Source organism: Vanellus vanellus, assembly GCF_965231255.1.
Source record: "Vanellus vanellus genome assembly, chromosome: 3".
Lineage (NCBI taxonomy): Eukaryota > Metazoa > Chordata > Aves > Charadriiformes > Charadriidae > Vanellus > Vanellus vanellus.
This window is the reverse complement of record NC_138907.1, coordinates 111,961,557-111,978,388: the sequence shown is the minus strand read 5'-3', so window position 1 is coordinate 111,978,388 and position 16,832 is coordinate 111,961,557. Positions and strand designations below refer to the sequence as shown.

The window sequence follows — 16,832 nt, the reverse complement described above, 5'->3', positions numbered from 1 at the left end:
TTCCTAAACCTGCAGGCTCACCCTGAATTGTGAAATTCAAGGTTTACTGTTTCGCTTGTGTCTGCTCCTATGGAGATGATGATACAGGTCAGAGACGCCAAGCACTTCCACCCTTTGCCATGGTAATAGTAGGAGCCAGGTGATGCCTATTCTTTTTCCCTGGATCTTGCTAGCTGGATTTGACAGATAATCTGAAAGAGAGGCATCATGAGGTACCACTTGGCAAATCATCTGTAGTGCAGCTGCAGCAGTGGTGTCTGGACATTCAGTAAAACCAGCAATGCTTACTTGTCCACTGTGCTATCGCTTATAGACAAGTGTTTATGCCCATTTGTTTCCTCTGCCTCCTCACCTCAGCTCCACTGCATATTTGTCCCAATTTTCTCCTTTGTCTCCCTCTCCCTCCTAGTCTGTATAGGGTGTGAGTTCTTTGGGTCAGAAACATGCTCTGTGGAGCGTAATAAATTCATAGCATAATTTCTGTAGTAAATACAAAAAACAAATGTTGATACTGAATTCATAGTTAATTACTTTGGCTTTTTTTAATTTATTTATTACCCTCTTTTTTAAAAACATGACCAATTTGTTTCCCTTTCAGTGGTTCATTAAACTTGACGGTTTTGTATGAAACTCTTCCACTAAATCCACAGACTCATCCTGAGTTATAAACCTCGCTCCATTTCATTTGCAACATTGCTTATAAAGGGGAGAGAAAACAGGTCAAGTTATGCCCTGAAAGAATATCTCCTCCTTCATTTAGGATTTTTCAAATACTGTTAAAAGCATGATGTAGATGTGGGAGTAAGAGAATGGATGGCAAAGTGTACATGATGGTTTAGTTTAGGGAACTGCTCCCGTTAAAAAGAGCAGCCCTGCCTTCTGAGCCTCTTTCCCTGCTAGTGCTTAATGCTTGTGTAGCTCAGTGTTACAGAAGGTTTTAGGGTGGTTTGGAAAAAGGGGAGTTATCCTTGGATTTGCAAATAGGGTAGCTATGCAATTGTTACGAAGATAGGAGTTCTGTAGGTAGTTGGTGTTATTGAGCTTCTCCTTTAAATATAACCATGTGTGCATACTCACACCCTTACATGTTGCCGAAGCTTGGCTGAAAAATTATGAAGGAACGGGCTAGCTGAATTATAGTACTAGAGGCGTGCACTGTGGTGCTGCAAACATCAATATCAGGCCTGCTGTCACGAGCATAAAAATAGTGTTGACATTGTACCCTGTGGTATTAAGACTAAGTATATATTTCAGCTAAGTGACATCAAACAGTCTAAAACACTGTTGTGCTAAGGACTAGTCAAGCATGTAGTATGGGCAAGTTTCTTGTGTTGGAGTGCTTATGACCTGAAGGAGTGCTCCCCAAGCTGTTGCTTGTGATGCCTTGGGATGCTGCTGTTAGACACAGACAATTGTTAGGCAGTCTTCTATAGAAGAAAAAAATCCATGGAGTGGGAAATATTCTTTTCTAAATAAAGGAATTCATCCAGCTTTTTGTAGCTTAAGCCAGTTTTGGTAGCAGTTGCTGTATTTGTGGAAGTTGTTTCTTTATTGTACCCTTACTGTTACATTTTTTTCAGGCCACAGTCAGAATGATTCTTTTTACTCACTGGTTTGTTTTTTTTCTAATTCCACTTTTCCTTTCAGTGCCCTAATGTCTTTAAATATTTAATACACGAGAGATTTTCTATCTTCTAGAATAAACAACCTGAAGGGAAGAGGAATTTCTGAAACTATCCTACTTGAATGTACAAGAAGAAAATCCAGTGTGCAACCAAGCTGTTTATCTGATTATATACCACTGAAGTGCACTGTGTTGAGCCCTGCTTCTGCACAGGCCATTGAAGTGCTCTGCCAGTGATTTGTGTAGCTGATACGTATTTCCAAATCATGCTCACTTAAGAAACAAATAAAAGCCAACCCAGATCTTTGCATTACTGGGAGAGTATAATGATTCCATGGTTGATAGAGTGGATTGGTATATAGAAAATTTATGGGAAAATATGTAAAAAAAAAAAAAAAATTTTTTTTCTTGATTCATGCACAAATTGCCTCTACATGTTTGGTGTATCTTTTCTTCTTGGCTGCTCAGGGGAGCACTGTTTTCTGCTTTAGGAGGGGAGGGATTCCCAGAAGAAGCTCTTTGAGGCTGGCATGCTGTGGTAAGAGCCATGGCAGAGCCAAAGGTTCTACAAATTGCTAATAATGTATGGATATTTCTGATAATTTTAATACACAAGTGTGTGAGAAGTTTTTTCTTTTCTTTTTTATGCAGGTCAACTTTGTAGTGTGCCAACTGTTTGCCTTGCTTGCGGCTTTTTGGTTTCGAACATACCTTCATTCAAGCAAAACTAGCCCATTTATAAGACATGTTGTTGCAACCCTCTTGGGCCTTTATCTTGCACTTTTTTGTTTTGGATGGTAAGTTGCATTTAAATTCACTTTTCAGGGACTTTTACTTTTTCATTTCTTGTTTGCAGGGAAGCAAAGTTTTGTTATGAAGAACCTTATTACCTAATTCTGTGGGTTTTAGCTGCTGCAAATGTACAGAAATCAGCTGTACATTTTCTGATGCAGTGCACAAATTTTGAAAGGTCTCCCATTTGCAAACTGGTAACTAATGTACTGTCTTCCTGTGGTTTTGGGAGAATAAAGCAGGTGCAGTTTGTTTAACTTGTGCCAGTTTTTCTGTAAACTTGCTTGAGAAGTATTCTCTTGAGGCACAGCACAGGTGTGATGACTAAGATAATTTCTCTTGAATAGTCACTGCATGAAATAACTTGCTGTGTTTTCTTCTGAACATTGAGTATAATCCGACTCTTTGTAGGAAGAGTGGCTAGAACTGCAGTACTGGTGATGCTCCTAGTAGTATAAAACACCTGGAAAGGAGCTGGCCTTGAATTTTATTTATTTATTTAGTGTGTGTGTGTATGTGAGGGTTTCTTTTACGTTTTGGAGTCTGGGTGTGAATTTTTTTGGTGTGGTGTGTGTTTGTGTTTTTTTGTTGTTGTTTGGCTGTTGTTTTTTTTAAGCACAAATTTCCTGTAACTGCTGTTCTTGCATCTTGATCTTTTCAGTATAGCAAGCCAGAATGTTAGCAGGGTTAATAAAGGGTATGCACTTAGTTTCATGCATTTTTTTTTTTCTTTCAAAATTAGCTTACTTAAATGGCTCACATCTTCCCAAGCTGGTTTAAGATTAATTAAGTGCCAGTTCTGTTTTATTGCATGGTAAACAAAGTGCTTGCTCAGCTTTAAGTATATAGAAGACTTACTTATACTGACTGTTGTAGACTATTACTGAACTAGGGGGAATTAATCAAGCTGCTGTGCAGGTGGGAAGATGCACATGCTGTGTATATAAATAAATCCTGAAATTCCAAACCACAGATTTGGCCTCTATTTTGGCATGTTGCAGAGGCTTCTCAACATTAGTTGATATGTATTACTTTTAGATTTAGGAAAAGAAAAATCAGTAAGTTTTAATCTTTGGATTTACACATGCTGTTTACTTGTGTATATAATTCCATAACTCCCATGTATTTCTTAAATTTTTGGCCATGGTATTCTGCTTTAAGAGAATGATCTGATGTCAAAGACTTCCAGTCTTAGCACTAAATGTGGAGAATGGTATGTGAGATAGGTGCTACTGTGTGTGGTTTTTGTGAGTACTGTGTAAGCTCTAGCAGCATGTTCTGTATACGTTGTTTGGAAACAGAAATCATTAATTCTAGCTCGTAATTAGAAAGTGTTAACAATATATTCATATCTGAAATTTGGGGATGGGAGACTTTAGAAAGAAGCAACCTCCACCCTCAACAGACATAAATAAAGATTTGGTGAAGCCTTTCATTGACAATAAGCCCTGGAAAATAAGTTGGAGAGAAATTTTACTCCATAGTAGAAATCCAGATTATTCTAGTTTGCTTTGAATCATACTTAAAGCAATTATTTCAGCAATGAATTTCTATTTTACTAAAAGGTGTTTTTCTTACAGTCATGGAACTAAAAGCTTTTTTTAAAGTGCCGAAAAGAAAGAACACAATTTAAGATGTTAAAAGTATACATTCTTTAGAAGCTGATATTTCTCTTGCACTTGTGCCAACTCTTATTCCTATTGCTTAAGTATGTCTTATACAAGCATGTTTTTTGAGGGTTTTGTTTTATTTGGTGTCCCTCACCCCTCCTTAAGGAATCAAGTATATGTGTAGGTTACAATCCTGTGGTATACCTTGAGCAACTTGAGTTGTGTTATAATGTGTGTGTACAAAAGGGAAACTCTTCCTGTTTTTTTACATAGAGTTTATAGTAAATGTAGATTTGCAGAAAACCTCATGCAAACCTAAATGTGGGGAAATAGTTTGGAATCTGCACCCTTTGAGAGTATTTATTAGTCATTATGTAGTGCTTTTCAACTTCAGATGTGTTAGTCTTCAGTTACCTTTGTAGTGATGGTGATGTGGGATGGGAAGAGAAGGGATAATTCCCTTGGGATAATAGCAAATAGCATAAAAGGACTATAGTACCCTTTGTGTATAGCTAAAATTTACTACTTCAGGTTGTATTTAAATGCATTCCTTTTAATTTTCAAAGTGGAGACCAATCATATTGCTACTGTTAACAACTCTGAAAGAAATATTTTCTGAAACTGCAATCTTGATATGGTACTCCACATCAACCCAATGTTTTTTCCAGACTTTGGTATATTATTATGTTCCTTTCTCTGTTTAAGAAGCAAACCTCTTAAACTTAAATTGTTGTCATTTCACTAATGCCTGTCTTTGCTACGCAGTGTTGCCAATATGTACCTGATATGAGAGAAAAAGTGAATATTTTTTTGTTTGGCAATTGCTTATATTAAATGTGCATTTGAATTTTAGGTAGTCTTAGACGAGACTAGCTAATAGTGAAGCAGGGGACCATGTGCGGATTGGATCTTCCATAAAAAGTCAAGATTTTCAAGGTCACTTAAAATCCAAGAGAATTGTTTTCCCTCAGTTGATCATGTGTAGAGTTGGTAGGATTTCACATGGATAGAACTGGGTTTCTTGTTGAAAGTCTTTGAAGACGTTTCCTTATGAATAGATGAGGAGTAAAATTAGGAAATTGCTGATGACAAGCTAAAAGAAAACAGTATCAGTATAATAGGAGCTGCTTTTTAGGCTGATTTTTATGGCAAAAATTCCCAAACTAGATCAGTGTGTCACTTGAGCACATGTAAGTATGCTGCTGAAGCACTTAAAGTACCAGATTGAAAGAGAAACTTACTGAAGATTGAATGCTTTTTGCCAATCACTTTTGCTGCCAGTGTTCTACTAGCTTACTGAAATAGAACTCATTAAAAAAAAAAAAAAGGCCGAAAAATCCAAAACAAAGGTGATGTGGTAGCTGTAGTAGTAAGCTGTGGGGGGAAAAAAAAGAGGTTAGAGCACCTTTGTGAAATAAATCTGCGGGTTCTTGGTGTGTAGGGTTTTTTTTGTCTTGTGTTTTGGGGACCATTATCACCACCATCCGTTTATCAGTTATTGATGACCTGGGGCAGAGAGACTGGCTGGACAGGGTTACCATTTCTATTGACTGGGAAATCTCCCCATATATTGATATTACAGATACTAAGATATTTTGGGCCTTATCTGAGTTACCTACCGTTGCAAATGGGTAAAAAGATGAGTATGGAATTTGAACCACAAAACATTCATGTTGTTCACACATGAAATAATGCCAAGTGGAAGTATTATGGGACATATTCTTTGTATTATTGTTTATGAGCTGGAGAATTCTAGCTAAGTCTGTAGTTTTTGTTCATTACTGCTCTCTGTGCTGTGCTAAAGGGGTGAAGTTCTCAACAGAAGAGAGGGCTGCAGAAAACCTAAATAGAACAAAAGGGGTTTTTGGAAGCAGTGAAGTTAAAATTTGACAAATCTATTTAATGTTGTGTTAAATAAATAAATGCATGCCATTTATTGTCATTAATGAAATTGCCATGAGGGTTTACTTTTTTTTTCCCCCCTCCTAGGTATGCCTTACACTTTGTTATACAAAGTGGAATTTCCTACTATATCATGATCATAATAGGAGTGGAAAATATGCACAAGTAAGTTTCCATTCTAAAAGTATTTCTTTTGCTTTTACAAGAATGCTACTGTTTAGGGTTTTTTTTTGTAACTGTGTGCATATGCCATGCTTCTGGTTGTACTATGTTATTTCATTATTTGAATTCTGCTAACCATGCTTTTATTTCCAGGAGAGAAAATGGCTTATTTGGGTATTTTTACCAGCTTTTTGGAATAGCTATATTTTGTTACAATTGGTAATATTCCACTGAGACTTCTTTTGTGTTCTCAGCATTCTGATTTTTCTGTCATTACTTAATCATAAATAATTCTAGATGTTTCAAAAATGGGTTAACTCAATGTAATTTCGTAACAGCCAGTGCTAGTAGAAGGAAGAAGTCTGAAGGGAACAGAATTTGTGAGATAAATGTTTTTAGGTATTGTTTGTAATTTCCTTTTTTTTTTTTTTTGTAAGAATAACGCAGTGTGAATGCTGTCTTGGGTTAAGAATACTGTAGTAAAATTACATATGTAGAGTGTTATTTTAGGTTTGCTTGAATGCATGATTAGATTAGTGGTATCCGAATCCATATAGAATGGCACTTGTTTCTCTCTTTCAATCATTCTTAAAAGCAGGAACGACATTTATTTTATTACTATATGTGTATATTTTACTATTCCACTAGTCTAGAGATCGGAACCAAATTAGGTTCCCACTGTGTTAATTCCTGCATAAATGTTTAGTAAAATAGCAAATCGTTGCTTGAATAGGTTCCTGAAGTATGTGAAGCTGTCAGGAAAGATGCTAGTAAAAGAAACAAAAAGGAAAATTGCTTTATATCTAAAGAGCAAAGCCAGGGTGGCCTTAGTTCATGATCCTGCCTATTAGAACACTCTGCTTCTTTATGCTGTTACTGAAAATAATTTTATTGTCTTTTGAAATATGCTATATTAGGCTCTTATTTCTAGGATTTTCTATAAAACCTGGTGTATTCAAACTACTGCAGATGTGAGAGAACTTCATTTGTTTGGATGGCTGGTTTGTATGTTAATGGATTATTTGATTAGAAAATGTTTTAAGCAACTTACATCAATTTCTCTTCAGATATGTAACAGTGTAAGATATAATTTATGTAGCTTAATATTCTGAAAGAAATTATTAATGTAGTTAAAAGCTGCAAAGGGAGGTACCAGGCAGGAATACTTTGGTCTTTATCATAACAAATTACATAGGTTTCTTGTAAAAGGAAATCTAGCAGTGGTTTACTTCCTTAATAGTGAGAGGCAGGTAGGCATGTGTGTATTTAACATTTCTGCATTGGAGCAAGTCAACTCGCTAGTTCCTGATCCTCCCAATTCATACCAGCTGGTTTAACAACTGATCTGCTGAACTGTTTACTGTCCTATATGCAACTATGTACACATGTTCTCTGTTACTTTTAGTTACTGTGCAGGGGGGATGGTGAAACCTAGATTTGACTGCCAGGCTTATGTTGCTCTATCATAGTATGAATTAACATACTGTTGGATAAAACTAGAAAGCTCTTTCAGTGGAGGAAAAAAACCTAAGAAATGGAGTCGTTTGTTACTTTGATTGTGCACAATGCTTGGGTGCTATATGGGAAGCTCCAGAAGCCGTTCCTAATAGGCGATACAAGTAAGACTGTACAAGGTTTGCTCCCTCTGTTGCCACAGTATCCCAGAAGTGGTGATGCCTCTTGGTGTCCCTATAAGCCTTTACCTTTTACCGAAGGAATGCACCACGTACTCAGTTTTCTGCTATGAAAATGCCACTTACAGCTTTCTGTTGGGCAATATGAACAGAAATCAATGTGAATAACTCCTCTCCCCACCTAAATGTTTGTCTTTGGGCTATAAACGTGTCTGATGGAGCCCAGTGGAGATTTAAAGTTAAGTGCTGTATAGTAGGCTGCAGCTGGTACCACCTGGCCTCAGAACTGGAGAAGGGCCCCATCAGTGTTTTACTGGGGGAGGTGTGTGTGTGTATATACAGCTAATCAGAGTACTTGCATATACTTTGTAAGTCACAGAGGAATCCATTGGCTGGCAGTCCTAGTTAGAGGTTACCTGCATTGTTCATAAGCTGCTTAAAATTGAAGACTGTAGAACATCAAATACCTATGCATAATCTAAATATGGATTCAAGTGATTTTTTTTTTGTATTGGAAAACTGCATGTGTATTGTAAAAAAAAAAAAAAAAAAAAAAAAAAAAAAAAAAAAAAAAAAAAAAAAAAAAATTTGTCTATTCTCTAAATTAATTCACTGAAGTTTCCCTCTTTTCCGTGTACTGCGGATTTCATAAGTGTATGTATTACAAAACCATTATCCATCTCCTTCCTGCTTCCCCCGCCCCCTAATACAGTTCCTAAAACAATTCTTAAAACAAATAAGAGGCAACTAAAGTTTTTAGACTGTTTGTCAGTTCAGCTGTGTGCTGGGTATACCAGCTTTCCTTACCATCTGAAGCAAGCAAAGGTTTTTGATAAACTACTACGTTCTCCAAAGCAGACTTTCGAGTCTGATACTGATACTCTTCTAAGCCTCTGTTGTGTTCTTAAAGTACTTCCATTGGATCCTAAAATTCTCTGCTCTACAAGGTTCCTACCTTTGTGTTTTTCCTGAGGGAACTGAACCTTGTGCAGCTGTTGCTTCTAGGTTGGTCTTGACAATACATGGTAAGTTAAAGATGAAAGCCTCACTTGAACAACATAAAAGGGAGGGGGCAAAAAAGAAAGAAAAAGGTAAAACGAGGGGGGGGGGGGGGGAGGGGGAGAACTGACCGTATTAAAAAAGGAAGGAAACCTTACCTTTATATTTTAGCAAGTTTTAGAACAAAGTTAATTAGCAGAAAATGAGTTATCTGAGAATTGGATTTAACTAAAGTTGATCAATTATTTTTATACTTATGTCTTACTTAATTGATGGTACTTTAAATGAAAGATGGAGTGGCAACACTGGCTCCTGAATTGTTCAAAAGCTCTTAAGTTTAATTTGTGACTAAACTATCTTAGTATTTATTTGGTGTTTTCATGGCTCAGTTAATTGTGAAACTGAAAAATGTGTTTAAACAAGTTCTCAGTTCCAACAAATTTGCATTTGGTAACTGATGTGGTGCTAATATTTATTTATTTATTAGAAATTCTTATGTTTCATCTATGGTTGTGAAGTTGCTACTTATCTTCAAAGACACAAGCCCAAATGCCACAAGGTTTTTCCTTAAAGCCTTTGGCTACCGTTAGCCAAGATCTGTGTAAGCAGTGCTTGCACAGGTGATTTGATGACAAAGTTTTTAAGGTTTCTAGGTAATTCTATCTCTTTTGACTTGATTGTTCATTTTATGGTTGGTAAATAATGTCCCTCAGCCTGTGGGTAAAGGAAAGTTAATTATAGGGCTCACAGTTGCTTCAGTGAAGTCAGTAGTTTTCTCAGTGACTTCACTGGCAAAATATAGAAGTCCCAGCTGTGTCAGTGTAGAAAATAAATCTGTTTATTTAAAATCATTCCTGTTAAACTGTTCACTTAAATTTCTTAAATGTACTGATGTAAAATCAAGTGATAGATGTGCTATTCATGTCTGGTATCTTCTGTTTTATGCTTAAAGTTGCAGGATGATACTTTTCTTCTTCCAGAAGTCTGGAGTTGAACTACTAAGACTTAAGGAGGTTATTTCTGGTTTTAGAAAAGAAAAAAAAATAAAATCACTTAACTGTTTTCTGGCATAGTTAAGACCCTGAGATAACTAGTAGCAGTAAATACATAATGAGCTGATGTGTGTGTGCCACAAGGGCCACAAAGATGATGAAGGGACTGGAGCACCTCTTCTATGAGGAGAGCCTGAGAGAGCTGGGACTGTTCAGCCTGGAGAAGAGAAGGTGCAGGGGGATCTCCTCAATGTATATAAATACCCTCAGGGAGGGAGCCAGGCTGTCAGTGGTCCCCAGTGACAGGACCAGAGCTAATGGGCACAAACTGAAACACAGTGCTGTCTGAAGAGCAGGAAACACTTTTTTACTGTGAGAGACATTGTAGAGTCTCCCTCCTTGGAGATATTCAAAAGGCGTCTGGACATGGTCCTGGGCAGCTGGCTTGAGCAGGGGGAGTTGGACCAGATGACCTCTGGAAGTCCCTCCCAACCTCAACTGTTCTGTGGTTCTGTTTTATTTTGATACACACACAGTTCTTTGTACTGTACCTATGCTTGTGTATGTGAGCTGTTTGAACATGTAAAAAGATATTTGAATTTGAGTAAACAAACTTCGGTTGTAACTGGCCTGGCCCCTGTGGAGGTGCTTCCTGGCCATCCTTTTCCTTGGGATTTGGGAACATTAGTCCTCATTAAGTTCCCTTCCACCTCCTAGCCAGAGCCAGGACGGAGCAATGCCTTGCTCCCCTTTTCATTCAGTCCTTGCTGTGCCTTTGACAAACAGTTGGAGATCTGGCAAAGGAGGGGTGGAGGAAACTCAGTGATTTGATTTTAGAAATCTCAGATTAAGAGACAAATAAATCTTGTTCATCTGAGTGAACTAATTCACTCCGCATGTAATTGAGGCACTTAATTTGTCAGTCAGGTGTTTAATAATGCTGAATGTCATGACTTGTTGATAGGCAAGTTTGACTGCTAGTTAGCCTACAACGTAGATTGCTCTGAAAACTGTTAGGTATTGTTTAAAAGTCATGGTTTCAGTGAAATACAAAAGGTATCAAGCAAGCTGTGCTCCCTTATCCTGTGTGTTATTGGCAAGGCTTTCATAAGCATCTTTGTATCTTCAGAAGTGAGAGCATTCCTAAGCTGAAATGATTTTTGAAAATGTTAGGCTGTTAATTGAACTTCTGTCTTTTCCAAAGGCCCTTGATCAAGGTAAATAAAAGTTTGCTGGTTTGTTGTGGATTTGTGGTTGGTTGGTTTTTTTTATTTATTTATTGCTGTCTGCTTTTGATTTGATCACAAGTGTCTTGGTCTATGAAGAACATACATGATGTGGATAAAGATTATTTTCTTTTTAATCTGTAAAAGAGGATCTGAAGCAACATTTAAAATTAGCCATCATCAAATCAGCAGATTGAAATAACAATGTCTAACAATCGTTGAGGCTTTGGCTAAGAAATGCTATCAATTTCTAATAATAATTTTTAGCAAATCTAGGATTGGTAGCCTGCCAATATAATTACAGTTCTTTGGAGGTGTGAGGGCATTCAGACAACCGTAAACTATCTGGTGTAACTCCTCAGTTGCAATTTTGTAATTGTTTATGTAACTTTAATAAAAATGTCTGGTACATAGGTAGCTGCCAAAGGACAGTGACCATAGCACTGAGAATACCTGATTTAGAATTTGAAGTATTGGTAGCTGTGAACTGTTCTACATATGCAAACACAATTTTTCTCCATTTCTGCTTCTACAGTTAGTGCAAATATAAACTTATTTGCAGTTAAGAAACTAATTGAGACCTGAAAAATATGAAATATGTTCTTATCATTCAGCCAAGGATAGATGCGAGATGGAGGAAGATGAGATCTACTGGCTCTTGTAGCATTAAATAACATAAAGACTGAAATAACAAGTACTGTTCTGTCACTGCAAGCAGTTTTTGTTGTCTTATCAGATCTATGTTAAATGCAAAATAAAAACCCTTAAAATTTTATAATTATAAAGTTTATATGTGATTAAAAAGCAATTAAAAAGTCATTTTTGTATAGATGAAAATCAAATACATATTAAAGAGTATGTTTTCTACAGGATGCATAGAAATCTTATCCTCCCCTATTAGAAATAAATACAGCCATCCATTAGCCTTGGTGTTTAGGAGCATATTTCAATGTTTATCAACTAAACAGAATCAGTTTTGCTTTTTGAAGTGGTAAGTCTTTTCCCAAAGAAAAGGGATTGCACTTGTTGATTTCCCTCTAAGAAAGGGTAGATGGTCATTATATGTATCTGTCTCAGCATGAGCAGTGTTGTAGCTAAAATAGCTAATGCAAATCTTCAATATATAAAAAAAATCTTTTTTTTTTTTTTTCTTTCCAAAAGTAGTGGTGAGATTGCAGAATTTTGTCGTGTTCTACTTAGCCAGGATTAAGGAATGATTTGGAAATACTGAATCTCATTTGAAGAGCCATAGCAATGATTTGGGGAACTGAAACCAAGTATTGTTAGGAACCTTAGTGGGTTATCAAGGAAGTACAAGACATTAAAGGATTTATATTGGAGATAAAAATGCAGAGAACTTTTATGTTAGCAGACAGAGCACTACAAAAAGTTGAGTTAATGGTATTTTCTGATATCAGAAATACTAGTATGGCTCTATGAAGAAGGGTGCTTCACCTCTCTTGTTGAATCGGGTAGTTTGTTGGGTTTTTTTAATAGCGAAGCATGTGGTCTAGCTGCTAGATGGTCTTCCTAGTTACATAGAATCTTTGACATTTTGCTTGTGTAATGGCAAAGACTTTTGTTTGTTTGCAGAGGTGAATGCTAGTTTTTTTTTCTTCAAGAGTGTAGCTTACCTTGCATGCACATATTAAAAAGGTAAAACCAGAGTTAAAATATAGAACTACCACAGGTAACCGAAGCTTGTGATCTGAAATAGGTTTCATGTTTTCATTAAAATTTCTCATGGCTGTTAATTTTGTCCTTAACTGCTGAGTTTCTTCTTTATATGGTTAAATCAGATGATCTACTTGAAGGTCTTTATTTGAGTTAACTGTGGATAAGAGCTCTGCACAACTCAAATTAATGTATCTTGCTGCTGCTACCTTCGATATGTGGGGATAGGACTTGCATGGGGCATATACTATAGTTATTTGAAGTTTAATAGCCGCCTCCCACATGCTCCTTGTTTCACTGCTACATCAGGTTGCTCATCAAAACCACATACAGTTTAAAACTGCCCTACCAAATTTAAAAAACAAAACAACAACAACCCCCACTATATCCCTATTTACTTCTGCGGAGCTTGAAAATTGAGATTAATAGTGCTAGAGGTTTTTTTTTTTTTTTTCTTAAGTGTGCTTTATTGACTTATTTATCTTCATAATTTGTTGTAAGTTTGTTTTTTCTGATGCTTACCTAGAGATCAGACTTTCATATTCTGAAGAGTGAGAATGGAAATACTGACTAGCACCAGGCAGTGCTTCTCTGTGTGCTGAAGATTTGACCATTACAAAAATAGTCATGTAGATGGATGGCTGTCTTCAATGACTTGAAAAGCACTTGTTGAAGTAAACAGCTGTGAAGGAATTTCCTAGTAATCCTTATTAAATTCTTTTGCAAGTATTTGTTTTAAATAGCTATTACAAGTTCATCCACTTCAATAACTTCCTGCAACTCTCTTGGCTGTGCTTGGGTAGAACTCAATACATTCCTTAAAACAATAAAGGTATAAGTTGAGAAATAACTTGATATGTTATCCTTCATAAAATTGGAAATTTGAATTGAAAGGCCTTTATCGATCGTAATTTTTATAATTACAGAAATGTAGTGAAAAATAGAACTGGAGTTTTCTTATCTTTAGTGCCTGTCACTTTTACCTTATTTTTAAATAAAGATTAAATACATTCATTTAATCCTTGTTCCACCCCCCAATGGAGAAAGAAGAAAGGGAGAAAGAAGGAAGGACAGGAATCATGTAGTGTGTTCAGCTTTGTGAGGGCTGGGACTTAAGTAGAGAGGCCGATAAAGATAATGAACTAAAATGCAAAATAAGGATTTTTTAAGTGTTGTAGTCAGTTCAGTTGCTTTAGTACAAAAGGGACATATGCTGTCTTAATGCAACTAGCAAAAATTCTGATTGTATACTTTGTATTTCCAGGGAGAAGAGTCTGAATTAGTCTGTTATTAAATTTCCTCCCTCTCTTTTTTTTTTTTTAATTTTATTTTCGACTTGGTTGCTGATGTTATTCAAAGAGCTGAGTTCTCAGAAGAACAGGCATTTTAACAGTGTTGTTGGCATATGAAACCTCTGTTGTCACACTTGACAAAACTCAGGTGAAAAAATGTCAGGACTTCTGTTTTATGAAGTAGCGATACGTTATTGAGTATTGATGTTTACCTGAAAGAGGGTTCTCTGACTTCCTTAACTTTAAATTAATAGGTAGTTTTTTCACACTGTGTACTTGGTTTCTATAAGTACACAGAGGACAACCTTTTCTTGGAAAGAAGCAGTAGTGTAAAATGGCTGGGTGTGTTAGATATCTGTTGGGACTGAGTAGCTATTGCTTTTTGGCTTGCATAGATCTCAATTTTTTTTTTTTTAATCTTTGTGCTCAAAGTGAAGTTGAGCACAATCAATCAAGCAAAAGAAAATTGATAGTGAGAGTAAAGTCATGTTTTCTGGGCTCTGTATTTGTTTGGTAATCTCTGGAACTGTAGCATCTATATAGATATTTCTTCAAGGCACATTACTCTGCCTGTCATACTGCCAAGCAACTTGACTGCTAGCAAATGAGCTCTGAATCATGGTATCATTGCTGCATGGTTTATTACCTCAACAAACTATTGATGTCAAATAAATCAGGCTCCCTACGAAATGAAGTGGCAGAATAAATTGTACCTAGAAGAGTTCAGTGAAAGCTGTGTTCTTCAGCTCCTGGCAAAGACTGCTGCTAATAAGAGTTGATTAAAAATTCTGGTTGCATGGCATTGACTGAATTGAACCAGTGGTGTTTGTGATAAGAGAGTTTAGATGCAAGGATTTTGTATATTATAGTCAACTTTCTTCTCTAAGTGCATGCTTCTGCGTAGTTTCTTATTCTTTGGTGAAATATCTTGCATTTGAGACAAATTTCACTGGAGTGGTTATGACAAGCTCAGCAAACAATCATTAATGTCCTTAATGGAACTGTTGGCTGTAAATTATGCAAGCCAGTTTTGCCTGTAGAACTGCAAGTGGTGGTGTACAAAGTGTCTGTGTTGGCACTAAAAGATGTTTGAAGAAGTAAAAGATGACGACCCTTTCTGTTACAGATGCACAACAAAACAGGAAAAATCTGTTTGTGTTTTGTTTCCTTTAAGGGAAGGTGGATGTACATAAAAGGCACTGATATTTAAACAATACAAACTTTTTCAGTTTAAAATCTGGTGTCTCAATTAAATGTGCTAGCAAGTTTTGTATAGCTTTTAAAGCTGATTGGTTTTGCAGGAATGCCTTTTCTGGAAGTCAAAGATGAGATCACAGAATAGCTGAGGAGGGAAGTGTTTCTGAGTTTAACCTCCCCTGTTCAAAGCAGGATCAAGTAGAGCAGGTTCCTCTGTGAAACCCAAGTCTTCCTTAATACGGTCATGATCCTGGATAGCTCCAGTTGTCATAAGCATGCTAGCCATTTCCTTTTGGTGTCTTGCTTCAGTGTCTATTATAGCTTAACATTTATTTGAGGTGACTTCATGGAGCTTAGTTTTTTGATCTGGACTTGCTACAAAAGCATTTATTCTTTGATTTCTCCTCACCCAATAATTGCACGGTATTGTCAAGTTTCATTGTTAACTTAAATCTATTAGGCTTATTTCAATTTAAAGTGAAATAAAACAACTGAATTGAGACAATTATTTTGGTAGGAGGAGACCACATTAGGCAACAAGTAGTAGTCGTCTGTCTCCCTGTCCTTTTTTGTCAGAGTATCAATAATAAAAAGGGTGATAGGAGCAAAACACACAAAACAGACTATGCCAAGAGAAAGTACGTAACTCTTGTATCTCTAAGTTGGTAGAAACATGTAGTAGCCAGGCTGAGTAATAAATATCAGTGGGAGTATTTGATACTTCAAGTTTTGGTTTTACAGTATTCAAACAAGAAATCCATTCTTTTCTTCTATGCCATGAGAAGATGTATAAGGGGCTTATTTATACTCTCTTCAGTATGGATGAATTACCTGGAAATTTTAAGAGGGCTATGTGCAAGAAGTCCTGTTTCCTTGTGTATCAGCATAGATTTTAGCTGGGAAGCTTACTGGTTTACGATAGTAAATTTCAAACTGTGCTGTTTAAAAGTTGCACTTGATTATGTTGAAAGAGAAGTGGGTAAATATAAAAAGATACTGTAAATGACTCTGTGACTCCTATCTGAAATCTGCCTTCAGTGATAGTGGAGCTTTTGGTGTTCTATTTTCTAGGAAATTTTGGCAATGTAGTACTGAAGCTGGTTTGCTGTGTGTCTACATCTGGTAAGAAGATGCAAGTACCTTGCACAGTGTAATGTGGTGTTAATCTTCAAAACTGAAGCTGAAATAAAAAATGCTTAGTATAGTCAAGTGCTAAGCAGTTTGCACAGTCATTACTAATCACAGGCACAACAGGAACTGTGAAGTCAGTGGGCTTGCAAAAGGAGGCTCTAGGTATTTTAGTGTATAGTTACTTAAAGAGTGAATAATCTTTTATTAATAGATCATATCACATGGAAATGCACAAAGCATACAAGTAATGCATAATTTTAAACAAGAGGCATGTAACTGGCTTTCTTTTTCTTGGTGTTCTGCCCTTTCTAGGAGTGTGTGTGATGTTTTAAATCCCATATCCTGGAAAGTCCTTAGTAAGTGTCAGGCTTTTCAGTTCATCAGGCATTCCTCTTCTCTGTCCCTCCACCATGGTGTCCATTTGTGATACTACGTTTAATGTATGCTGTGGCATCATCCATGTATCTAATCGCTGCCTTCTGGCTTTGATATTGAGTGCTGATTTTTTGTGATTGGTATTATTGCTTCTGTGGAACACTTTTCGTCTTCAAAGCAGCTCACAATCTATTGAATTGTGATGATGAACGACATCTTGTG

The 16,832-nt window shown here is 36.4% G+C and overlaps 1 protein-coding gene across 1 annotated transcript in view; it reads left to right on the top strand.

Annotated features, from left to right (window-relative positions):
- MBOAT2 (membrane bound glycerophospholipid O-acyltransferase 2) overlaps positions 1-16,832 on the top strand; it is a gene marked incomplete at its 5' end in the record, with an annotated part of 103,781 nt that overhangs the window by 15,698 nt on the left and 71,251 nt on the right. Inside the window, 2 exons of the mRNA XM_082481012.1 lie at positions 2,276-2,421; positions 6,016-6,093. Of these exons, the coding sequence (XP_082337138.1) occupies positions 2,276-2,421; positions 6,016-6,093 (224 nt within the window). The remainder of the gene's footprint in view (positions 1-2,275; positions 2,422-6,015; positions 6,094-16,832) is intronic.